The sequence below is a fragment of the Eschrichtius robustus genome, chromosome 20 (assembly GCF_028021215.1).
Source record: "Eschrichtius robustus isolate mEscRob2 chromosome 20, mEscRob2.pri, whole genome shotgun sequence".
Lineage (NCBI taxonomy): Eukaryota > Metazoa > Chordata > Mammalia > Artiodactyla > Eschrichtiidae > Eschrichtius > Eschrichtius robustus.
The window spans coordinates 13,205,184-13,231,798 of record NC_090843.1 but is presented as its reverse complement, the minus strand read 5'-3'; the positions used below and the strand labels follow the sequence as shown (position 1 = coordinate 13,231,798).

Here is a 26,615-nt window from a genome sequence, read left to right as displayed (position 1 = left end):
TTTTACCCATGAAACTCAGGCAAAGGTAAGAGATTCTCCATGTAAAATATATGTTCAAATATTAACAATCAAAGGAAACAGAATTAAAATAGGAAAGAACTGATAAGGCACAGAAGACCATTAAATGTTGAGGAAAGGTGGAAAGGACGCTAAAAATACAGTGTGTTTGGTCAAAGATTGTTTCTGGGAAGGAGGCCAAATGCTACATTTAAAAAAAAAAAAAAAAAAAAATCTGTCCATGCTGGTTATGGAGAAATGTAGCTTCTGCATGGTCTGCACAGCAGGGGTATTAGGGAATCTATCCTTAAGACCCATAATGGTTAACAATTTTAAAAAGCACTGGCGTGTTTCCTCTCCCAATTTAAGGCAAATAAGTCGCTTCATAAAATCATGCCCATCTTGTATTAGTGTTGCAATGAGTTAACTAAGACACGCGGGCTCACTGCCCCACTACTTACTTACTTATATTAAGTTTTGATGTGATTTCTGCAAACCGCAGTTAGGGATGTTAAATATTTATTCCTTGACTTGATTTCTCAAATACCTCTTTCTTGCTCATCTCATAAACAAGCTAGAGATAACTTCAACTTGGGAAACACTACCTTATTGAAACAGAAAAAGAAGGACAGTCACTACCAATCTAAGAATTCATTCTGAGAAACTCCCCAGTGGAGCAGCGGCCACACAGAAAGCAATGCACAGTTTTGGCTTGTGGCTGTTCTCTGGAGAAGACCAAGCTCTCAACGAAACAGCTAGTGAAACAGGCCGGTTTAAGAGAAAAGTAATCACCACAGCACTGTTCTTGAAACTCTTCATACCTCTTTAAAAAATGAGCACCCTTCTCAGGACCAGATCCTGCACCCCCTTCTCCAGGCCACCCCTGCCCTGCTACTGTCCCTTTGGATTCATTTGCATTTTGCAAAGTTTTATGTAAACAGAATCATACACTATGCACTCTGTCCAATCAATCTGAAACAAAAGTTTCAAAACAGTTTTCAATTCCTTTTTTAACTTTTCACACATGAATTAAAATTTACTCTTAGTGGACCTTCCAGGCTGAAGAAACCAAATGGTGGAAACTGATCTGTGACTCAACGAAAACATTATATTTTATGATGAATATTAAAACTTACCTTATAACCAGGAAACAGTTAGATCTGTTACCAACAGTAAAGTAGTCAGCTGTGGTCAAAATATCAATCCCATGAGGGAAAGTGCCCTAATGAAAAAATAAAATGGAAAAAAAAGAGACAAAAATAATTTTATTGAGCAAAGGCATTTTCAAAGTTTGATAATCATATGCACATGTTACTTTTATGAACAAAGAAGCATGATATAAACTGAAAGCTAAAACTACACGCCACTTAACCGAACTCAACCAAGGACTTTCAAGTCAGGTCACTTTACTAACTGCCTCTCCAAGGCTGGACACTGTGCTAAAATTATTTGAACCACTTAAAATTTTTTTTCCTAACAATTCAAGCATTTCAACTTTAAAATGGTATAAGAGCCCTTTCTTTAAACCACACACCATAAAAACACATCAGGTTTCAGCAGAATTAAAGCTTCCAATTTCATTCAACCCGTGCCCCGGCGGCCAGAAGGACCCCAGAGTCCCCTCTGAAGGGCCGGCACCTGCCTGGGCTATGAATCCTGAACAAGAGCCCACCCCCCACAGCTGGCAGGAGAATGAACAAGACAACGACTGGGAGGTCCCATTGGGGGCCTGACAGCCGACAGCCAGGACCAGACTCTGAAACAGGGGGTTGGGGAGTTGGGGACAGCCCCCCTTAACACACCCAGGGACACACTCCCGGCCTAGGTCCAGGCCCCGCCCCAAAGTCTGCAAGTTATTATTGATACCACTCTCTGGTAACAATACTTGAAAATCTGAAAACAAGACAAATAGTTTCTTTTTTTTGGCTGCGTTGGGTCTTCGTTGCTGCATGTGGGCTTTCTCTAGCTGCAGCGAGCAGGGGCTACTCTTCATTGTGGTGCACGGGTTTCTCATTGCGGTGGCTTCTCTTGTTGCAGAGCATGGTCCCTAGAGTGCGTGGGCTCAACAGTTGTGGCGTGTGGGCTATAGGGCTCATGGGCTTCAGTAGTTGTGGCTCGCGAGCTCTAGAGCACAGGCTCAGTAGTTGTGGCGCACGGGCTTAGCTGCTCTGCGGCATGTGGGGTCTTCCCAGACCAGGACTCGAACCCTTGTTCCCTGCATGGGCAGGTGGATTCTTAACCTCTGCGCCACCAGGGAAGTCCCCAAATAGTTTTCTAAAAGGACATAAATGACAAACTTTCGACCAAGGAGTGAATGCCTTGCTGTCACCAACCATAGGAGGGTGTGTTGAGGCCTGGGTCCCCAGAGCCCTTCCCCACTCTGAGCAAGCTGTAGACTAGGGACCCACAGACTGCTAACCTCCACACCGTCTCGAGGGAGCCCCGCACATGAAGAACTTGGGATCTGACTCCAAACTGTCAACGGACCCCAGCATGTTCGTCACGGACACAATGTCAGGATCAGAGGTTTGGTTCCCAAGCGAACCTAAAAGCCAATCAGTCTCCTGGCACAGCTCAGGGCAGGGGACGGCCCCCCACCACCCAAGGGGCCACCGCGCGCCGGGCTGACTCCTGCTGGACTCCAGTCCACCCCAGACCAGCCTGAGGCCGCGTCAGATAAAGGCCACTGTGGCTGCAGGAGAAGATGGTGCCCTCTGCTCCACCACCCAAGCCTGCCGCCCCCTGGGCAACGTTCAGATGCCTCCTGACACCCCAAGACCTTCTTGGTCCGGCCACCGCATACCCAAGCATCACAGCTCTGTCCAGACAGCTCATCCCTGCAAGGAGGGACAGAACGGACAGAGGGGGCTGTGTTCCAGCAAATCCCTCCCGAGGTTTCTCTGGGAGCCGGGAGTGGAGGCTCAGGACCCCTCGCTCAGGCCTGAGTCCCCGGTGGGCAGGGGCGAGTCTGGACGGAGAGGTGGGCCCCCCACCAAATCCTCCTGCAGATTCCCCCGTCGCTGAAGGTGGCCAAAGACAGGGTCTGTGCTCGCACCCAGGAGCCCAGAGGACATCCCACCCCAGGGCGGTGGACAAACGCACCCCCTGCTGCCCCTCACTTGCGCTCCATGCCCTCAGCAAGTCCACCACACACGGCCGCTAAGAGCCTCGCCCCACGTCTGGGAACGCATGTGCCCTCTCCACGCTCCCCTCCCGTGCCCCCATTTCCTTTGGCAGGTTCACATCCTTCTCCTCCTCGTTCCTGCCAAGCTGCAGAAGGACATCACCGAGTGCAGGTCCACACTACGCACCTCTCAAACATCAGCATGGCTTCCCCTGGACTGTGCAGGCCGGTTTTACCGTAAACACCAGTGCACGGGGAGACAGGGAGGGTAAGGGCACAAGGACCCTAGCTGCTCACCTTCCTTCTCTGAAGGACCCCCCAACCTGAGTGGCCCCCACGCTCCGACTGCGCAGGGAGCAGTACTGCCTAGCTCCTGACCACCCTGGTGTCTTCTGGAACCTGGGGCTCTGCTGATAGGGGTGCCGTGGGGGCTGGAGGTGGGCGGGAGAAGCCTCTTCTCCTGGGCTCCGACTTTCAGGGTGCCCAGGCTCCCCTGGCTCAGCCTCCAGCAGTTCCCTTCTTGATCACAGCCCCCGCCCTCCTCTCCAGGCCCGGATCTTGGCCTGCGGGCCCCTCGACAACCCCACATTTCTCCCTGTCAGCCTCCCTCGTTCTGCAGGCAGCACTTGCTGCCCTGACACAGCGAAGCCTGTCGCCGCTAGAGGTTGGCATCTCTGTCTAGTGACCAGCTTTCTTCTAAGTTTTCAGGGCTCCGGGTAGACAGGACTAAGGGACACCCAAGGATACTGGGTCTCAGTCACCTCCCAGCCACGGAAGAAAGGCTGTGACCTTACTGGGCTCCTTCCACAGACAAGCACACCCACAGAATGAGGCAGCAACCCAACAATTTCAAGGTAGCACGAATTCAAGTTCAAGATGAGTGATTTGGTTCCCTCTGTCTTTGGCGATGACTGTGGAATCCGAGACTTCGTTTGGACCCATCTTGGCATCAGTTTAGCCTTAACGCTGCATTCAGAACTGGACACCTCACCTCAAGGCCCTGGCCCCTCCACACACACGCTCACAGCTCACAGCACAGGCTGCAGAACCTCCAGCGAAGCCGCCCTCCTCTCCGCCCCTTGGCTGCTCTATCGCCTTCGATGGAAGGTCAGCAGGTCGGCCGCCCTCCACAGACCTGGTCCAGCCTGAAGCCCCGCTGGCTCCTCTCTCTGCTCCACCCTGAGTGCTGGGGGACCCCTCACCAACACCCAGGCCACGTGGACGGAGGCGCCTCGCCCAGCAGCCCACACTTCCGGGAGAACTTCCCACCGTGCCCCAAACGTGACCCCCGTGGAAGCCACAGCTGCAGCATCACCCCCTCTCCCTGGCCTTTGGCGGCCCAGGAAGGGCAAGTGGACCCAGCGCTGGGAACGCAGGCCCCGGTTCAACAGCAAGGCCGGCCCCGCTGTGGGAACCCTGACAGACTCGAGGGCATCCAAGGGGACAGTCCCTGCACGCACGCTTTCTCGCAGATGTCCAGGCAGGAGTCTTGCAATCCCGTGTTTGTCCAAGCCTTCCCTCTTGTGCACGCCCACCTCTCCTGTCCTCCCACCTGCTGAGCAGCCACTCTGCGTGGGCTCCCCTCGGTCCTGCAGCCTGACCTCTGCCCCTCAAGGCCCGTCTCCGCTTGTCCCCAGTATCACCTGCTGATCCCCAGGCCCACAACGCACTCACCTCTCTGGGCTGGAGGAGGGGATCACCGCCCAGATCTCTCTCCTGGTGCCCTTCTGAGCATAGCTCAGACCTCTCTCTTGGGCTCCCCTGGCCATGGGAAACTGACCCTTGAGACGGCCCATTTGCTGCCAGACTGGCCACGTGTCCCAGGGTGGTCATCGTCACACACAGTATGAATGACTTGGGGATAAAGGTCACACCTCCCAGCCCAGGCTGACCGCAATAAGAGGTTCAGGGCTGGGGGCACGACGTCAAGTCAGGAGGGGCCGTGGGGCGGCTGGCAGGCGGAAGCTGGCTCCTTCCACACGTGGGACAGGCAGGGGTCACACCTCTGCCCCTGCCCTGCCAGGCTCCTCTGCCCACACCCCTCCAGCGCCCACGGGCAACTGCTGACATCAGAAGGCTCCTGGCAATGCACAAGGCACTGATTTCTGACGTGTGTGAAAATTACTTACACATTCAAGTTTCCTGTAAAACAACAACTAATTGTTTAAAACTTGTGTCAATACTCACCTGAGTCACGTTATGAGAGAATCTGCGACCGGAAGTCACAGTGTGAAGTACTAGCTTATTCTAGGTAAATTCTTTACCCACATTTGTAGCTTTACTATTTCTACTTCTACATCTACAGGAAGTTTTAGGAATGAAGATTTTTGAAAATAGCCATACCTGTCTTCCCACGTTCTCCTGGAAAGCAGCCTAGGAAGAGAAGCACAAACACAGCGGTGAGTTAGGTGTGTCCTCGCTGGACATAAGTGGTGGACGCACAGCAAACCCAGTGCAAGACAAATGAGCCATGACTGTTTTCTAAATAAAGGTCCTCACTGCTGGCCACTCAGAGCCTCAAGGGTGGTTTATCTCTCTGTTTTTACATCTTGGTGTGCTTTAAAACCATGATTTAAGAATTCGAGTTTATAAAATCAGCTTAGCGGCCAATGCTGAGCTTCACACCAAAGCCTAATTCAAGGCCTTAGATACAAAAATAAGAATAGAGTCATATCTATTTGGTTAACTAAAAGCCCAAAACACAAATCATTTTCCTGGGGATGTGTGATGACAGCTCACAGGATGGTGACGCTGAGTGCCGGTCTCCCCCCCCCAGCACCTGCCACGGACACGCTCCACGTCCTGCTCACAGGCCCAGAGCTGGGCTGTTCAGAAGGTCAAAACATTACCTCAGAATGAGGCATCCTTAGGTGGACCTTCTTGCCACCAGCTAGCAAATGCCCAAGGCGTGCAGCTGCGCACAATGCAACCTCATCGCCACGCGCCACCCACCAGAGAGACAGGTCAGAGGGCAGAGGTCAGGTGGCTGGTGGCTTCAGGGAGCACCTGGGAGGGGTGACCCTGCCTGCAGACGCAGCCCCAATGCCTGGGGCGGGAGCTTCCTGGAAGTGAGGTCGTAACTTCTAGGACTTTCATTTCAGCTACAACTTCATCATCCCCTGTGGGGCGCTGGGAGGAGCACATGCAGTTGTGCACAAGGAATCAAGACAACGGAACACAAAGACCCCCACGTGATGTTTAAATGTGCACCCGACACCTCTGGCAGGTTACAGAGAAAACCAGAAACTTGGTCGTCTCCAAGACCTCGCACTTGGTGGCCCTGGGGAGGCACAGCTGGACTGGCACTTCCCCAGGGGCCCTCGTGCAGCTTTCACACTGGGAGCAAGGAGACTCGACTTTTGCTATGTACCATTTTGCACCTTTTGCAATAAATTCATCAAAGAAAATTTAAAAGCAAAAATGAAACCAACCAAAAGGCAATGGAAAAAAGATACAATGCCAATTTACGTAACATGCAATATTTAGGAACACATTTACTATTCTGGTGACATCATTTAAAAGGTAAAAAATAATACGAGATTTACATGAAAAAGCACAAGTCCTAAAATGGTGACACAATGTTGAAAAAAAAGAAATGGGAGGAATGGCTCTACCCAGTATTAGGGTTACTAGAGAGCCATGGTAACCCAGACAAAAAGACAGACACAGATCGATGGGACAGAACAGAGAAAATCTTTAGGATCGAGAGCTAAGCAACGAATTCTCAGACTCTCAGACTTGACGCCAGAAACATGATCCATAAAAGAAAAAACTGGTAGGTTGGATCTCATCAGAATTTAAAAACTCTTGTTCTTGTGAAAGACCTTGTAAAGAGGATGAACAGACAACCCACAGACTGGAAGGAAGAACCTACAAACCACTCGCCCAAGAAAGAAAAGACTCCTAAACTCAACAATAAAAACAAACAACCCCATGAAAAAAGGGGCAGAAGACTTTGCTGGGGCTCAGGGCAGGCCACCCAAGCCACATATTGATATTTTGAATTAAAGTTACTTGAGAAACGGCCAGTAGGAGAAAAATGATATTAAAAACACTCTGACTGTAAAAGCAGGAATAAATCTCCCATGTGAAGGTACCCTCCCCATTCCAGGAGGAGAGAAAGCGTCCTCATCACCAGTTAGGGAAATAAACCTTGTCACTTCTTCATGAGCCCCTTTGTTAAATCTTCACAAGTAACTGTTTCTTTGTCTGAAAATGATATAGAAACAGCCTGCTTTGGTCACTTTGTGGGTCCTATTTTTATGAGACCTCCGTGTATATGAATTACCTTGTTTCTTTTTCTCCTGTTAATCTGTCTTGCGTCAATTTCATTACTAGACCAGCCAAAATCCACCAAGAAGGACTGGTGTGGGGGGAGGAATTTCCCCCTCCCCAACAACTTAAGCAGACACGTCACCAAAGAGGATACAGGTGGGAAACACCACATGAAAACTTGCGCAACATCACCAGCATCGCCATCAGAGAAATGCAAGTTAAAGCCACAGTGAGATATCACCACACACCTACTCAGAGTAACTAGCGCAAAAATAATGACAACACCAAATGCTGGTGAGGCCATAGAAAAACTGATCACTGACAGAATGATGGAGGGAAGGTACAATGGTGCAGCCCCTCTGGAAGACAGCAGGGCCCTTTCTTACAGAACTAACCATGCAACTACCATATGACCCCAAAATTGTATTCTTGGCATTTATCCCAGAGAAATAGAAATTGTGTTCACACAAAAACCTGTCCATGAATGTTTACAGCAGCCTAATTCTTAATAGTCCCAAACCAGAAACAACCGAGAGGCCCTACAATACATGAACAATTCAGGCAGCTGTGGCACAGCTGGCCAGGGGACGTGACTCGGCCAGGGAAGGGCAGGAAGGAGGGGCTGACAGTACTGCCACAGCCTGGATGGACCCCGGGAATCATGCTGCAGGAAAGGCAGTCCCAAAGGTCACACCGTGTGAGTCCACGTATATCACATCAATAAATAATACGGGGTTTAGTACTAAACATCCAATTCGACGTCCAATGAGAAAGACTGGGACTCGTAGCTACACCCAGGCTTCAAGGACATCTAATGTCAAGAGACGTGTGGCTCCCTGGCCCCATTCCGTCCTCCCGAACCTGCCGCCAGAAACTGGTGGCCGCTGGGGAGACACATTTGGGGGTCTGCTGGGCACTTTCTAACATGTACAACAACTAGCATTGAACAACCACTTAATGGGACATTTTTTCACAAATTCATAAATATATGCACCGTGATTAACCGGGTGGGCCTCCAGTTGTCACCCTCCGCGACACCCAAGTATGACGGGAAGGCCATCCTCCCAGGGCTGCTGGTGGTGGTGAGAGCCTCCCGGCACCTGACAACCCGGAGAGGTGGTGCCCCCAGGGCACAGGACGGAGAGAGAGGACAGCTCACCACCTTCACTGAGCCCCCACCTCCGGGTGCTGGGGAAAGAGGCCTGAGGTTGCTGGGCGGGCTCCCAAGGAGAGCACAAAACGTGAGCACAAACAGGAGCCAAAAAGGACGAAATACGTCTTCACGAGGAAGCAGCTTTGCGGTGAGAGAAATTTCATCCCCAATAATTAGGGACTTGTCCTGACATTTTCAAATGAGCTTCAAACAAAAGCACCTTTCACTGCCTTAGCCTTGCACCACTAGGTAAGCAGGGGTCACTTAGGTGGTGTTTAATGCAAAGAATTTCTGCTGATTTTAAAGGATTTTAATTTTAACTTGAAAAAAACATTATTTCTGTTGTTTTATTCCACCTCTTCCCCAGGGTAAAAAGTATCGGTGCTTCGATTTTATTACTGCTTCCCAAAATTAGCTCTTAGGTTCCAATAAACAGAAAAGAAAATATAAAAGGCACTTTTTTTTTTAGGCCACACTGCGCTGCTTGCAGGATCTTAGTTCCCTGACCAGGGGCCCCCTACAGTGGAAGCACGGAGTCCTAACCACTGGACCGCCAGGGAACTCCCCAAAAGGTAATTTTTAAGTACAGATTTAACAAAAGATTCTTACTGTATTTCAATGAGTCTTACAATTACTGCCTGAGGGTATATATCAGGGCACAAACGTGAAGACTTCTCAAAGAATCACCAGCCTTCCTACTGATGCTCAAGACAAAAGAAGAGAAACTGCAGGACACAGATGAGGTCCTGAGCTTTCCTGGGAAACTTTTTCTTGAAAGTTTCAAGGACCCCATGTACTTCAGGGAACAGAGAGCAGGCAGGCCATCGGGAGCTGCAAGGGAGCACGGGGCTCTGTGACCTGATGGAGCCCCTGCATCTGAGGACGGAGGCTGCGCTTCCGTGTCACCCCACCAACCAGAAGGCGAGGCTGCAATGCTGATCCCTGGCCAGACACTCACCCGTCAAACAGACAGCAGCACCCACTGTGCACACTTGCCCACTCCTGAGCTGTGGACCCTCCAGGCCCCCTCTCCATCCCCACCTGGACGGGGGCAACCTGTCCTGACCCACCCTCCACGGGCTATAGTCCACTCCTCGGCTGGGACTCAGAGGGAGTGGGAGCCACCCTCCATGGGCCCCCATCCCCTGGGCGTCCCTCCTGCTTCACAAGCCGGTGACCACAGCCTCTCGGGGGAGCCGGTCACAGGTCAGAGCCACCCACACCCTCAAGAAAAGGAACAGGACAGGAAAACTTACAGAGGCTGCTCTCCTGCAGTTTACATCTCGGTCAAACACGGCAGCAATCACCAGTGCGCTGTGAGAAAGAGGGAAGGCGATTAATGAAAGGGAATCCGCACAGACACCTGGGACGCTGACCCCATAGTCTCCCTCCTCCGCATGCCCACAAGCACGTCTGTGGCTCGGGGGCCTTGGCTAAAGAGACGCTCATAGGACAGCGAGGGTGGCCAACCCCGACTTCATGAAAGCCAGCAGAAGTCACAGGGAGGGTGGCCTCGTGTACGGGCCTCACGGGGCAGGACGAGGACGGCAGGGTCGGGGCAGGATGACAGGTACAAACAGAGAAACGCTTGGGCAGCCAGCGGGGCCCAGGAGGCCAGCAGGAGCGATGAGCCCTGCATCTCCCCAGAAACTGTGGGCAAGCACAGAAAGCAGCTCTAACGGTCCTACCCACCCCAAGCCAAACCACGACTGAGCTCCGCAAGAAGGAAGCCCCCAGGCTCATACTGTCCCCCAGCTTCACTGAAACCTCCCTTCACTACGTGATCGCCCTCAACCATCAGGGACAAACCAGAAGGTACTCAAGTGCCCAGTCGGCTTTGGCAACAACAGAAAACAAAGTGGGAACAAAGTGCTGTTTCTAAGTGTGACTTGTAAATTTGCATCTCCTATCAGCCCACAGAGGAAATGTTTGAAAAAGGGTTATTCAGACACACAGAGATCACCTGAAAGGGGTGCTGCCCTCCCACCCGACAGCCATTCTGTTTGGTACTGAAGTTGTGGAACGCAACCCTACAAATCTGTCAAAACCCACAGAACTGTTCATGACAAAGAGTGAGCTTTCCTGAATGCAAATTAAAAAGAAACTATAGGAAGTGGGGTCCTGCAACAGCAGAGGAAATGTGCCTGCGTTACACAGAGACACTACACTCGATGGACGGGGAGGACACACAGGAACTCTCTCCTCTGGGGCGGGTGTGTTTCTCACGGGGGAGGGTTAGCAGTTCTGAAACAACTGCATGTGGATGCCGCAGAGGAGGGAGCCAGGATGAAGAAGCACTGCTCACAGGAGGCCAGGGGACCCGGCGCTGGGCTGGAATCGCAGGTGTCCACGCAGTCGGCCAGGCCGGAGATGCAAAGGATACACTGTGGGAATGGGAGTGGAATCCAGGTATTGGATTCTAAATACTACTCTCCACTATGAGGAACACAGACTCCTGGAGGTGGTCGACTCCAGGGCTGGGTTGAGGGAAAAAGAAAAGCCTGGGGCATCCTGTCATGCTAGAAATTGAGAAACCATTAAAAACAAAGGCGCATGGGGGCAGGGAACACACCGCACAGAAACCAACCTGAAATTGCTCCCAACAGCCAAAGGCAGAGCAATCTGAGCAACAAAATAACAAACAGTGCTAGAGGATAACCCATGATCCACACTGACATAAGTAAACAAAGGAGCAAAAAGCAGAGCAGACATGTTTTCCTATGAAAGAACCACCATGGCTAGCCTAGCGCAGTACCTCATGGGAGCTGGGTGTGAAAACTGGATAGTTATATAGTCTCAAAGTACCCCCAAAATGTTTATTATTTATTAAAAAAAAAACCAGTCACTTTAAAGACCTCAACTGGCACAGTGAGTTTGGGACGCACCCCAAATGCGACACCAAGAGGGCAGGCACATCACCAAAGAGCAGCTGCGGTTTAACCACTGGCCCCACACGATGCTCATTCCTCGGTCCCCTTTGTAAGAGGTCGACATTCAGGGAAGCTGGTGAAGGGCTTTTATGGGAAAGTCTATTATTTTTGCAATTGTTCGTTAAGCCTAAAGTTAGTTCAAAATTTAAAGTTTTTTTGAAAAGCCACTAAATATCTGAAGATTTTTAAAGATCTAGTATCAGTATTTGGGGTCCTTTTACTAGTTGAAGCTGAAATTAATTTCAGCAACACTCTATTAACAGAACGTTATTCCCTTTTCCTCTCTCAACTCTTTATTATATTATAAACTACAGCCAAAATGAGATTTTTAAAAAATACTGGGCTTAACACTAAAGGAAATTCATCAACTTTAGCAGGACCAGTTAAAGATTAATTGATTCCATTTCAACATCATAATTGCTTTTGTTAATAAAATCTTAGAAATCATTAAACTGATCAAGACATTTACTACTGTGATCTTTCAATAACCAAAAATTACACAACTACTGTTCTTTTTTTTTTTAATTGAAGTATATAGTTGATTTACAATGTTGTGTTACTTTCAGGTGTACAGCGAAGTGATTCAGTTATACATATGTGTGTGTGTGTGTGTGTGTGTGTGTCTCTATTCTTTTCCAGATTCTTTTCCTTTACAGGTTATTAAAAAATATTGAGTATAGTTCTCTGTGCTATACAGCAGGTTCTTGCTGTTTATTTTATATATAGTAGTGTGTATAATGCCATTTGCAGCAACATGGATGGACCTAGAGATTACCATACAAAGTAAGCTAAAAACAAATATATGATATTGCTTATATGTGCAATCTAAAAAAAAATGATACTAGTGAACTTACATACAAAAGAGAAATAGACCCACAGACATATAAAACAAACTTATGGTTACCAAAGGGGAAAGGTGGGGAGGGATAAATCAGGAGTTTGGGATTAACATATACACACTACTGTTCTTAACAAAAACATGTTTGGTGTTTTATTCTAAATGTATTCTCATCATTGATGGAAATTTAAGTATTATATTTGCATATTAGTAACAGCCTTTTTTATTTTTTATTAATATTTATTTATTTATTTATTTGGTTGTGCTGGGTCTTACCTGTGGCAGGCGGGCTCCTTAGTTGTCAGGTTGCGTGGCATGCGAACTCTTAGTTGCAGCATGCATGTGGAATCTAGCTCCCCAATCAGGGATCGAACCCAGGCCCCCTGCATTGGGAACGCAGAGTCTTATTAACCACTGCGCCACCAGGGAAGTCCCAATAAGAGCCTTTTTAAAAACTCCATAACATCATATGTATTCTAGGAAAAGATACTAACCAAGAATTTCTGCTTTCCTTTAACATCTGACACCAGAAAAATGTTGACGTATCTATACTGCCTCTGTACCAAAAGTTCACATTTTACACTGAATTCTTGAAATTTCCTGTCAATCTATTTATCCTAAATTACAATTTTTAAATTATGGAACACTGATTAATGAGAGAATAGAAAAAACATAGAGAAGAAACTTAAAATCACCTGCCATCCTAACCCTACAGGCCACCATAACCCCTGTAAGGTCACTACTAAGTTATGCATCGAACCGCTCTGACCACCAGCCCTCCCAGCTGTGGACACTCTGGCCCTGCCCGGGGCAGGCTGAGGCCAACTTCAACCTAGCTCCTTGGTGCAGCCGAGACCACTGAGCCAAGTCCAAGTTCCACTCTGTGCCACCGCCGCGCCGTGCAGGTCAGCCTGCGGGGCCTGCTCTGGTGCCAAACGGAGACAGCATGGCTTCAAGTCTGTCCGTTTACGCTTTGACTGAGCCAAAACATTAATGAACTCCTGTGCCGAAGGGTCCTTGCCAGCTTTGTCGTGTGTGTTACCTCCTTCCAGCCCCTCCCCTGAACCACAGTCGGCAGCCACAGGGAAGGGGCTCTATCTCTACTTCACTCTTTCGGCACACGCTCCCCATAGTTACCTGGCAGTGACGGGGCCCAGGCCAAGCTCGGGCGTCCCCACCACAGGTGACACCGCTTACATTCTCCTGCAGACCCTTCTCTGTGTTCGGCCTGAGGTGGGTCTGTGGGCCTCCCGCGCCCCCGTGGCAAGGCCCAGCCCACTTGGCTCGGTCCCTGTGGTCACTTGCCACACAGCAATGGTTCCTGGAGAGACAGTGTGTTGTGGGAGCCCGGCAGAAACCCCCCTGAATGGCACGCAGTGGTCTGCCTCTGGGCGCAAGCCTCCTGTTCCATCACGGTGAACACACCCTGCCTGTGGTCACAGGAACAGACCCCGAGCTCACAAGGGCCACAGGGCCAGGCCACTGACTCAGACACACAGGGTGAGGCTCGTCCAAAGGCCAGCTTCCGAAGGGCTTGCGTTGGCTACAGCCTGAGAACCTGACCCTGGGGCACTAGAGACAGGCCCAACCGCCTCCATCAGGTTGCTTCTGCATTCACAAGTAAATGGCTTCAAATATTGGCTGCTTTATCCATATTTTACCAAACTTCACAGAACACAGTAGGACAAATATAACAAAACCACTTAAAAAGCACAGCTCTTAGTCAAATATAGACTCAAGTTAATTCAACAAATCCACTGTGTATATACCTATGAATGCAACAGGTTTTAAATACTGTTCTGATTTGGACTAAATTTTGAAAATTACTCCAATTTCACACTTTCAGAACAAAACTGGCTTATCTAGAAATACTAGCATGTTTCAAATAAAAGTAGGTATGACAATATTGGTTACATATAAACATGAGAGCTCCCCCAGGGCCCCCATGTCCCATGTGCTGTGAAGTTTTCCTCAGCAGGATAGGGCTGAGCATGAGTCATGTGCTTTCACTTAGAATTTCAGAGAGAGGTGCAGGGGCCAGACTGTAGCCAGCAAGGACCACACCGACCACAGCCACTGGGGCTGGAACACTCTCAGGTATCTTCAGCTGTTTGCTTTCACTGGGAGAGTTCAGGTAATACTTCACCAGGATTTCCCAACACAGAAAGATGGTCTGTGTCAAACAGAAAGGGACTTGCTTTCTTGTCCGAGTCAGGGGAGCTGCGTGCCTGGACCTGCTCCGAGCTCCAGGCACCTGGTTTTAGCAGGTACAGCAAAGAGCAGATCTCACCCGGAACTCAACTGTTGTTAGTTTGTGTAATATTTTGTAGCAATAAAATACAAAATATACTTTTTACCTTAAGTAACAGTAATCTTGTCATTTCAAAGTCAAAAACTTTTTAAAATATCAGACTAATAATTTCTTACCCATCCGTGTTGTCTGAAAGTTGTAAGTCACATCGGTTTTGGAATAAATTACAAGACGCGCCTGTGGCTGAATTTCTTTCCCTAAATCAGAAGAATCAAAGCTCATACCAGCTGACACAACAGTGAAACACAAGACATCTTTAAAGTGCTTTTCATTCACAGCGGAGCTAAAATGGAGTCTGAGGGGAGACCTAACAGGTGGATGGGGGGAACACTCTGGTCAATAACTGCCACAACTTTTCTCGAAAAACAGAAAGGTTATCTTCCCCCTGGAAGTCTGCCATCAAGAAACGCTGAGTGGGAACAAGACGTAGCTTTGAGCAATGCTTGCCATTTCCTGATTTTTCAGGACAATCTTGCCCTCGAGGAAGAGATCTGGGAGCCAATCCCCAGGCACTGCCCACGCTGCCCTGCTCGCCCAGCTCGCTCCTCGAGGCTGAGTCGGGCACTGCCCCTGGTGCGGGAGGGGCCCTGCAGGGTTGATGTCAACAGGAGCTCGGCTTACAAAAGAGTTTCAGGTGAGGAAATCGCTAGAAGGTGACAACCAACACACATGCTGGCAACAGGGATCTTTTTTCCTTTTCTTGCAAATTAGCTTTTGATTACTGGTGAGATGGTACTTTCTAGATAATGCACAACCATCCTCTACCATTTCAACTTTATGTGTTTCTTTCTCCCTAAATTACACTTGGCTTTTCAGGAAGCTCTATGTACTTATCCACAAAATAATTATTCCATCTCTTAATGTGTCTGCATATAACGCTTAGGAAATACAGGTTTTCAAAATCGACCAACACTAATTCAAACCATGATTAAAATAACCTAAAAACTTCCTTTTTGGTATTTACAAAACAGAGAGGGTAAGCACATATTCACAGGTGAGGTGGAAAAACAGTTCCTCAGGTTCCTTTAGGAAGGGGAGCAGGCCGGAGCAGTTCCTTTAGGAAGGGGAGCGTTCCTTCCCTGCACGGCTCTCTGAGCCGGTGGCTGGCCACACTCTGACCTCTTCCTCTGTATGGGCTGAGCGCAGTCCGGCCTCATTATCACCACCACCTGATTCTTTTCATCAGACATTTCTAGTTCATTTACGGAATTACAGTTTGATCTCAACTGTCTACTTTTGCAGGATCTACTGAAGAGTTTGTGGAAGTATAAAGATATCAAGATTTTATCATGTGCCACGATGAATGGGCTTAAAAGCTGACAATTAAAATGTGGTCACTTATTACAAACCAAGGGAGGCTGATCTCAAAGGACACACCCCAACCGATACTCTGGGGCAGGGAAGCGAGCACCAGCAGCGTCCTGCAGACTCACCTGGCACTGTGACTCACCCCCCAGCCCGCCCGCCTGCCCGCTCCACCCCCCGGGCCTGCTGCCTAGATGGACCGGGAAGGGCTGGAGCACAGGCTCCCTCGGAACCTGCCAAACTGGACTGAGAAAGCTGCCAGGCATGGCTCCAACAGGCACTTGCTGATCCAGTCCTGGGATGGGCACAGGGGAAGGGGACAAGGGGGGCCTTTCTGAGCAGAAACTCCATGAGGCACTAACTCCAGGGTCAATTAGGAGAAATTAGGAGGGCTGTGAAGCAGGAGTCTCTGGGCTCCCCTGCAAGCTGGTGGTTTCAGTGTATGTAAACTCATCAGTGATTGCTTGGGCGTACCCAAGACGTCAGGGAAATTCAGCCTCCACGGAGATCAAAGGCCCCAAGAACCACATGAGTTTCTGCGGACAGACGCTGCCACCAGTACATGCAGCTGTGATCTGTCCCTCGTGCTGAGTACCATTATTGAAAATGAGTCCCAGCTCAGAAAGCTCGGTGTCCTGACCACCCACCTGCACTCCATCCCCCCCCACATTCCAGTTCCCCCAGGGGCCCCACAGTAGGGCTCGGCCCACCCCTCAGCTGCAAGCAGACCTGCATCACCCTCGTCCAGCAGGTGGGCCGCACAGGCCTCCAGCCAGTGGCGTCGCTGGTCTCTTCAAAGCCCTCTCCCAACAGGCGCCAGTCCAGGAAGTAACCCTCTCACCAAAGGGGGTCTTTTCCTTTTCTGAGTAACAGGGCGTCACCCTGAAGTAAGATGTGCCGGTGCCCCTTCAGCCTCCAGGAAAATTGGACAGGAGTCTGTGAAGGGCCGCCTACGCCGCCGGGAATCCACATTGACAGTCACACCACGTGAGCAAGGGCCAGGCTTAACACTTACCAGCACTTCTGCTCACCGGCTGGTACTCTGCATTATAAAACCACTGCTGAGATTAGCATTGCAATGGTATCTGCTTTTGGGTGAAAGAGGCTCCCTTCCCAAGCCCAGGGCCTGCACAGAACCCTGCTCTCTGGCCCACGTATGCCAGCAGGGACAGCAGGACTCAGGACCCTTCACGCTATTTCTCTCCAAGTTGGTGACTTGTGACTCTGACGTTCTCACCTACGGGGCAATGAGAAGCTTCTCCCCGAAGCAGAGGACGTGGTGAGTGGTGGCCGCCCACCTCTGTGCCCAATGCCTCTAATGACCCTTCAGCCCTTGGCAATGCTTCTCCCATTGGGCTGAACCAAAGAGAGTCCCTGGAGAAAGCAGGGGCCCAGGTTCCTGCAACCTTCCAAGCTCTCAGCCGCAAAGGTTAAACTGAAAAAAGAAGCCTTGTCGGGATGATTTAACTCTGAAATGGGAATGACCATTGGGAGCCAGATTCCCCCAAAGCAGTCACACATCTGCTTCTGGCAGAGGCAGCGTGGCATTTGCAGAGCCAGGCCTGGCTCAGCTCCAGGCAAGCGTCCTTGGAGGAGTGGGAAGCCGCGACACTGAATGAGACAGCACCCATCTAAGGGTTCATCATCCTGTGACTGCTGATGTAAACAATGAGCAAAACACACTTTTTTTGCCTTCATTCTCTAGTTACAGAAGCAACTTCCAAAAAGCCGAGGAGCAGAACAAGAAAGCAGTAGGCAGCGCCTTCCCTGAAGCTGCATTAAACAGCAAACAATCTCATGTTTGCAGAGCAATGGGAGAGTGGGGAACGCACGCCCGAGGGCAGGAACAAGGGACAAAGGCACAGGCAGCCTGTTCTCCACAGCCAGGCCTCAGGCCACGGTCTCTCCACAAGCCTACTGCCCTCCCACCCCACCCTTCCCCTCCCAAGGATGGACAGGACCAGGAGGAGTCAGACACCTTTACAACTTCCTGGGAAGCAGTGTATCTCCCTAAGCAGGGATCAGAATCCTCAGGCTGCTCTGCAGGCTCCTCCTTCACGTGAGGGTAAAGATTGAGAGATACAACCTGGCCACGTGTCCGGAGCAGTAAACAGGCCTGAGGACCCTCTCCTGACCCTAGAGTGGCCCACGCCCTCCACGGCTTTCCCCCAGGCCCTGCTGGTGCTCAGAAGGTGGGAGGGACCCGACACTCGGACCAGAGGAGGAGGATGTCAGGACAGAGTTGCCGTGTGGATGCTTTGAGACCTGGGGGGTCTCCCGCTCTTTTCACGGCACCTCCTTTGTGGCAGGCGGCCTCCAGGACCTGAGAATAATGTTGCAATCCATCTCCTAGTAAAAGCCATCAGGTCAGTGTTACAACCATGACTAACCCAGAGGCTGCCGCCATGCTTTTGGCTGCCTCCTCCAGCTCCTTAATCAACAACCAGAAGTACAGACCTGACCTCCTTTTTCAAGTCAAAGGGACTCCGTCCAACAGGAGACAGGGAAAAAATTAACTTACAACATCACTATACTGAGGACACATCTGTTTTGAATTTTCCCGGGCACAAACATAGGATCCTAAAAGTAGGGCTCACGCCCACGCGGGTGGCACAGCCTGCTGCCCTCACTGCTCTGTCCAGGAAACCAGGGAAAATGTATTTTTCCAACCTTGTGAGGCTGAGCTGGTTTTCACTGTACAGGTGCAGACAGTGAAGCAGGCGAGCCAATGCTGTCACTCCTCCATAGTGATTGGAAAATCATTTAACAGGCTTTACCTTGAGATTGCGGCCACGAAGGGCTTCAGTTCCTGAGGCTCGTAGGCCCGTGCGAAGGCCCAGCACACATAGCAGGCGGCATCCCTGACGTTGGAGCCCACGCTGCAGGCACCCCGCTTCTCCTCGTATGTCAGCGCCTTCAGGATCACGGTGACAACTGCACATGGGAGACAGAGACCGTGAGGCGGCCCAAAGCAGCACTCAGCTCCACAGATGCTGCACCTATTGTACCACAACCCTGCTGGCACCTCAGCCCCAGAGAGGCAGGTGTGAGCAACACACATGGTCCCCCACCCAAAGTCACCCTGACACTCACGACCTGCTCAGAAAGGGCATCTGCAAGGAAAACACAAGTCTACCAGCTCAACTCAGGTGAAAACGTTTCTTAAAAGTTGCCCCAAAACTCCTAGAGAACGGCACAGACATGCCTGTGGGGCCCACCAAAGGGACGCTGCCGGGCCCAAGGAGACACAAAGGGACACACAGGCCACCAGCAGCAAGGGGAGGGGCTGGCATTTCACGGGAGCAGGAGAAGGCTGAGCAGCATCACCCGGGACACCTCCTGATGAGGAAAGAGCATCCGACCCAGAGGACACCTGCCCCAGAGTCTTGCTGTCAAGGGGGCCACGAGCGATAGATGGGCTTCTAGTTCTGCCCAAAAGCAGTCACTGGTGAGCAACCTCGGAGGGAGGAGACCCCGCTCGGAGGGAGGAGACCCCGTTACACAGGTGTCCTAACTCTGCTCAGAGGGCATCTGTGACCTCACTGAGCCTTGGGGCCTGAGAACTAGGATGACAAAGTAAAGCAAGCCCATGGTCATTCTGTGCTAACTTCAGGAATAACCCAGATACATTTAATTATCTAAAACACCTGTGATATTTAAAGTAATTTGAAGTACATACAGATTGTCCTTCTGGTTCCATTTTAAAATGTCTTACTTAGTTTTGTTTTGTTTTTGTTTTTTTAATTATTATTTATTTATTTATTTATGGCTGTGTTGGGTCTTCGTTTCCGTGCGAGGGCTTTCTCTAGTTGCGGCAAGCGGGGGGGGGGGGGGGGGCCACTCTTCATCGCGGTGCGCGGGCCTCTCACTGTCGCGGCCTCTCTTGTTGCGGAGCACAGGCTCCAGACGCGCAGGCTCAGTAATTGTGGCTCACGGGCCTCGTTGCTCCGCGGCATGTGGGATCTTCCCAGACCAGGGCTCGAACCCGTGTCCCCTGCATTGGCAGGCAGATTCTCAACCACTGCGCCACCAAGGAAGCCCTCTCACTGAGTTTTTAATAGTGCACATGTAATTTTTGATATAAAGAGAGGAGAGAATTTAAGACACATGGTAAAAGCACTGTAATGTTTAAGGGAGCTGAAATTGTACTGTATTTACCTATTGAATTGATCAGATTCATGTATTTCAAGTACTTGGGAAAGGTTTGCTTATTAGAGACATGTACTTAAAAAGAAAATATATAACACTCATGCATAGGGTTTTAAAAGTATAAAGGTACTGAATTAATTTTATAAATGAACAATTTTTTAAAGTCTCTTAAAATGATTATAATAGTAAAATGTAATAGAAATAACCTTCAGAAAAATTTTAACTTAACAATTCAAAGGTAGAGTATTAATTTTTTTAAATCACACTCCATGAAATTCTCTGAAGACTGAACATCAGTTCAATCTGCTGATCCAAAACAGACAACGATGCTGCCATAAAGCACACTAAATAGCTCCCACGGTGTTTAGAGAAGTATTAAAAGTGAAAATGAGTATCTGTTCTGAGAAGATGGCGTGGCCGCACATCCCAGCTCCCGGGCACCAGGGCAGAACCGCTTCCGTGGATCACCATCCAACACTGGGCCGCCGAGCACAACAGTGGACGGGCAGGTACAGAGCCCACGCCCCCCGGGAGGCCAGCGTGGGAGCACATTCTTCTATCTGTGCACACAGCCGGAGTCTCCCTGTCCCAGCAGCACCACCCCTCAGGCCACACGTTGCAGACATGGCGAGAGACGTCCAGGGTAGAACTGGAACATGGTAGCGTCCCATGTGGGGCAGGTGGTGCCCAGACAACTCATGCACGATTCTCACGTGCATGAACTGGTGTGAGCGTGTGAAGGTCGACGCTCAAGACAGCACGGGAGACAGCACAGGAGATCAACCACTGAACAAAGCGAACAAAGAAAAGCCGGAGAGCCAGCGGTGAAACAGATAGGGTCATAAAATGCACCAAGTGACCAAAGGCACAGCCAGAGGGGACAGCCCTCCCTGCGGCAGCCCCACCCTCTCAGGCACATCTGGACTGGGATCTCCCCTGGGTCTGGGCACCTCACTTCTCTCTTCTCTATCTTCTCTCTCTACTGTAATCTGCAGTCTGAGAAAAGACACTCAAGGTACGGATTTAAGAAAAATGAAGCACCAATTATTTGCACATGCAACTATCATCACAGAAATTATCTTCCAAAGAAATGTACCTAGAAACAGTCTTAGGCAAAAAATCAAAAGAAACAATGGCAGAACTATGAATATTATATACAAATGTCTCCTCTGCCTTTTGCATCTAAGGACTTTTGATTCTCCATAGAGAGCAACAAAAAGTAGATTTGATTCTGTACCATTTATTTTGTATACATATGATGATTACTTTTAATAAGATTTGTAAATGTTCACATAAATTTACTTAAAATTACACAAGATAAATGTACTCCAAAATAAAAATCTCAAAGACATTGTGTTATCAGTTATATGCATCTCAACCAGGACTGAGGAACTCAAGAACATGTTTCCTCAATATTAACAGCGCCGCAAGGGCACCTGCACTCAAAGTTCTGGCGGGGCACCCACACTGTGGACACCAAGGTCACTCACGCCTGGAGCTGGCCTTATTCCTCCTCTGTGCATGCTGAGGATTCCAAACATGGAGCCACTCTCTTGCCAAGTTCTCATGTCTTCAACCCAATGGCAGTACAACACCCCACATGGGATATGCAAAGGCCCCTCAAATTCCACAACGTCTGAAACAAAGCCCATCTCGCCCACACATCCTATGTCAGCCAGTGGCCCATGCCCCTCTGGGGCACAGTTCAGGGCACAGTGGTCATCCCAGGGCTGCCCCTCCTTGCTTCCCTGTGTCCAGTCAAGGCCTGCCCCGCCCATAGCAGCCACACCTCTGCAGAGGACCCCTTCACTCTGGTCCAGCATCTCCCTGCCCAGCCCCTCCATCACTGTTGGACCACTACCAGCCTCAGCCTCTGGTCAGCCTAGTGACTCACCTCAGCAGAGCAGAGCCCAAGCTACCCATGGCTCCCTCTCGTGAGTGCCCCAGGGCCACTACACCAACTCCCCACTGGCCTCGCATCTCTCTTGGCCACAACCAGATGCATGCCACCCCTCCCACCTGCAACGCCCCCGGAGCCCTCTCTGCCTGGCATCATACCCTGGGAGCACCAGGCAAACTTCCCTGAGCAGGAGCCACTGAAGCTAACAAGGGTCTGCCTCCACCAGTCGGCACACCAGGAACTAAGCTCAGCTTTCTGAAAGAGTACCTGTCCCTCTTTGTCTACCGCCTAAAACTGAAGCATACAGTTAAGGCTCACGGAGCATGTATACCCAATGTTCACTGAAGCACTATTTGTAACAGCCAGGACACAGAGGCCATCTTAATGTCTGACGACAGATGAATGAATAAAGAAGATGTAGTGTACATATACACAATGGAATATTACTCAGTCATAAAAAAGAATGCAATAATGCCACTGGCAGCAACATGGATGGACCTAGAGATTATCATATTAAGTGAAGTAAGTCAGACATAGAAAGACAAATATCATATGGTATCACTTATATGTGGAATCTGAAAAACAGTACAAATGAACTTATTTACAAAACAGAAATAGACCCACGGACATAGAAAACAAACTTATGGTTACCAAAGGGGAAAGGGGGGAGGGATAAATTAGGAGTTTGGGATTAACATATACACACTACTATATATAAAATAGATAACCAACAAGGTCCTACCATATAGCACAGGGAACTATACCCAATATTTTGTAATAACCTTTAGGGGAAAAGAATCTGAAAAAGAATATATATATATTATATATATATATATATATATATATATATATATATATATATATATATATATATATATATCTGAATCACTGGGCTGTACACCTGAAACTAACATGACATTGTAAATCAACTATACTTCAATAAAATAAAATAAAAAATAAAAAGACTCACGGAGCATGTATAAATGCCAAACCAAACCAGAGGACACTACCACAACTGTTTCAGATAAAGTAGTTAAATCTAATTAGCGATTTTAAAATTATTATCCAAACTTGAACTAAACCAAATCTGTAATGCTTCAAATTGGTCTTCATTTGTCTTACCTGGAAAAGTTCTAGTTTACCTGGAATTACTCCTAGTTTTCTAGTGTTGTTCATATTCACTCTCTGTGTTAAGAGGGTAGCCCATTCATGGCCCAATGCATGTCAAAACTAACAGGCTGTGGCACCTTGAGGGGAAGCATCGCATAAACTCGCTGTCACTGCCGCCCCAGATTCTCTAAAACCGCCACTTTACCCAGCTGCCCAGACACTTCTGGGGAAGACCGTTCAGCAACTCTATAGCCTGAAGGAAATCTGGATGCTAACTGCTGAGTCCCAATTTATCCGTCCATTGGACAAAATCAATTTCAAAATAGACAACTATGAATGACGGCGGTCAGTACTGTTCACTTCTACTTCAGGTGGACGTCGCACTCAACTACTACACTGAGAAATGCTCAGGGCCCCCAGGGAGAAGTCCACCTCCACAGGGACATGGCCACGCCCTTGACCTGCTTGCCTCCGAGGCCCCTGAGTGGCTGGGGGAGCCTGACCCCAGGTAATTGTGAGATGGCTCGTGAGGTCGACAGTCATGAGGAAAAGGACACGCACTGTCATCTGTACCCACTAACAGACATCTGCCTCAGCACAAGAGACCCCCTCATGGCTGACTGGCACTTATTGGTGGGAAAATCGGCAGACTAGGAGGTCCAACCATAGGCTCATCTGGCCCACTTCTCTGTCTCAAGGGTCGGGACCTGCGCACCCACCACCCGTGTGTGGCTCCAGGCGCCAGTCTTCACTCGCTCCGCAGACTCCTTGGCTCTGCTCCCCGGCCCATCCGCTTCTCTGTCTCAAGGAATGGAAGAAGGTCAGTTTGTGAGAGGGCAGTGGGAGCCGTATGCTGCACTCGGGCTCAACCCTACTTGAGAGAGAAAAGACCGGTGGGAAACATGGGCTCTGAGTTCTGTGTGGCAAGGTGGCCCCCACAAACCCCAACTTTGGTCCCTGGCACCCATACATATGCATGTGATGTCCTTAGGTAGCTGCCTGGCCCTCAACGACATGAAGGCGCTGGACTTCCCTGTGTCCTCCTGCATCCTCCCGCAGAGCTAGGTCAGAGAAGTAGAGACCCAAGCCCGCCTGGGCCTCAGGGTCTCACTGCCAGCCCTGCCCACCCACGTGGCCATGCTGCTGCAGCTGCCTGGCAAAGCCTCCCTGGCAAGTCCCACCCCAGTCCTTGGCACGGGCAGTTTCAAAATCTTTCTCTCGAAAGCTCCAGTGACCCATTTATAACACCTGCCACAAACATCAGTGGCTGACATCCAAGTGCAGGTGAAGAAGTGCTGCCAGCAACAAACACAGGCCTCACTGCTGGACTGGGGTCTGAGAGAGGGGACTACGCAGCCACTGACAGCAACGGTGGGACACCTGCCTCACAGTCACTGGAAAGGAATTTGATTTTCATGAAGGAAAATAGCTCGGAAGGAGAGAAAGCAAGATGATGGATTTCTTCAACAAGAAAACTGGAAAGTGGGGCTCTCGGCTCCAATTCATCCCAAGGTGGTAGTAAGTACCGTGCCCCGGGGGTAGAAGGACGGGGTCGGGCCTGCTTCTGCTGCTCCTGGGCAAGGCCCACGGCTGCCCCCGACCTCTCAGGCCTTCACCAGCCTCTCCTGCGCGAAAGGATGCTCTGGGGTTCCAGCTCTGATATCCAGGGACAGGAAGACAAGAGACAGACCAGCTCCAGTCCATGCAGGGTACTGAGCAATCACAGAGCTTTGCGGGAGGAGGTGGTATATGAAGTAGAAATAGTCTTTGCCCTAAACTTTTATAAGAAGTCGTTATCAGAGAAAAAAATTCAAAAACTAACAACTCTTTCCAGATCCAACAGGTTTAAAATACGGAAAACTCTTCAATAGCACTGAACAAAGACCTTTCTCACGGTTCCAATTACACACTGCAAATACATGTCAAATATATAAGATTCCCCAGAGGGCTTCCTTTTGGCAACCCAGAGTCCAGCAATGTAATTTAAATACCCTTCTCTCTAGACAGCATGTCATTTGTCTAACGCCAACAATCGCCTAAGGACAAAGCAGCCTCCAGGTGAGAGAAACGACTTAACCCTCAGAGCACCAAGTCCCCACTGCAAGGCTTACAGATGCACATCTCCAGAGGTCAGGAGGAACCCAGTGTACTTTTCAGCATCCACAAAAAAATCATCACACAGCCAGCAAAGAAGTTATGTGTTTTGATAAGTAATGAATTATACTAATTTAAAAACAAACTCATCACATAAGGAATATCACTGCATGGGGCCAAGTCTCCCAGGATCACTGGGCCATGTCTCCTGAGATGCACTAGAATGATATCTCCCAGGATGCACTGGGCCAAATCTCCCAACACGCACTAGAATAACATCTCCCGGGATACACTTGGCTGAGTCTCCCGAGATGCCTCTGAGCCTCGGCACATGACGGCGCTGTCTGGGGAGCCAACACTCAGACCACGAACCTGCCTGCCCAGAGTCTGAGCCCAGGAAAGTACCAGTTTCCCGGGAGCAGGTGTGGCCATCACCACAGAACTTCTACTTCATCCACCAGTACAAACAGCCATCATACCTTCCTAAAGAATGCAGTCCAACTTGCTCAGAAAAAAATATTGTTGAATTTGCTGGGGGAGAGGCAATGACGGACAGAAAATCTGGTTCCACAGACACGTAGTTGTCGGTTCCCACAGGACATCTGAAAAACTCTCCCAAAGGCCCTTAGCTGACCTGTGGGCAGCACTGCCAGCCACAGCACCAACCACTCAGACTTGCGTGCTGGCCTTCCTTGGAGGGTGAGGGACGCCCCGCCCCACAGACACTGGGAGACCCCAGCCGGGGCTCGTCTCCACAGCGCATAACGGAACGGGATCTTAGCAGCATCCTGTGCGGTTTGGGGTGGGCCCCTGGTTACACTCTCCCCCAGGTGCCTGAAGCACACTCACCTGCCACAGTGGGAGCACCCATGAAGCCCTCTCCCTTTCCACAGAAAGTCACATGGCTGTGCTGGTCCAAGAGCCCTCCCACGCATCCTCCCTGTGAACAAGATCCCCGCCACCACTGCCCACGGTGCTGTGGCTGAGAGCCAAGGCTCAGCTGTCGAGAAGCCAGGAACAGACGCTCTCTCACCAGATGCTCTGAAAACACAAGTTCCCAGCACATGTGAAGCCCACAGTCCAGGCTAAGTGGGTACAGCCATTACTGTGATGCATATTTAGCCAAGATAAGCACAATCCTCACAAGAGAAACACAACGGCAAGACAGAATGAAGTTACTGTTTTAGCCGGCAAAGTCTTGCCTGAGGGCAGGACCTTCTGAAATGCTTGATACAGTCACAAAGCAAGACTGAGGCAAACAAGAAGCACCTACTCTTCCATCTGATTGTGCCCTATCCCCTCGGTGTACAGGGCATTTCCTGTCACATCACCTGCTCAAAAGGAGTGATTAGCAAATATTCCTGCATAAAGCATCTCAAACCTCAGTAGATCAATACACTTAAGAAACTTTTAAAGCAAATAACAAACG

At 49.7% G+C, this 26,615-nt stretch overlaps 1 protein-coding gene across 2 annotated transcripts in view; it reads right to left on the bottom strand.

The window, feature by feature from the left end:
* TBCD (tubulin folding cofactor D) overlaps positions 1–26,615 on the bottom strand; it is a 183,604-nt gene that overhangs the window by 60,173 nt on the left and 96,816 nt on the right. For both annotated transcript variants that reach the window (XM_068531369.1, XM_068531370.1), the window contains exons 14-17: positions 18,711–18,867; positions 9,806–9,863; positions 5,465–5,494; positions 1,134–1,219 (exon numbers count right to left, since the gene is read on the bottom strand). In XM_068531369.1, coding sequence (XP_068387470.1) covers positions 1,134–1,219; positions 5,465–5,494; positions 9,806–9,863; positions 18,711–18,867 — 331 coding nt within the window. The remainder of the gene's footprint in view (positions 1–1,133; positions 1,220–5,464; positions 5,495–9,805; positions 9,864–18,710; positions 18,868–26,615) is intronic.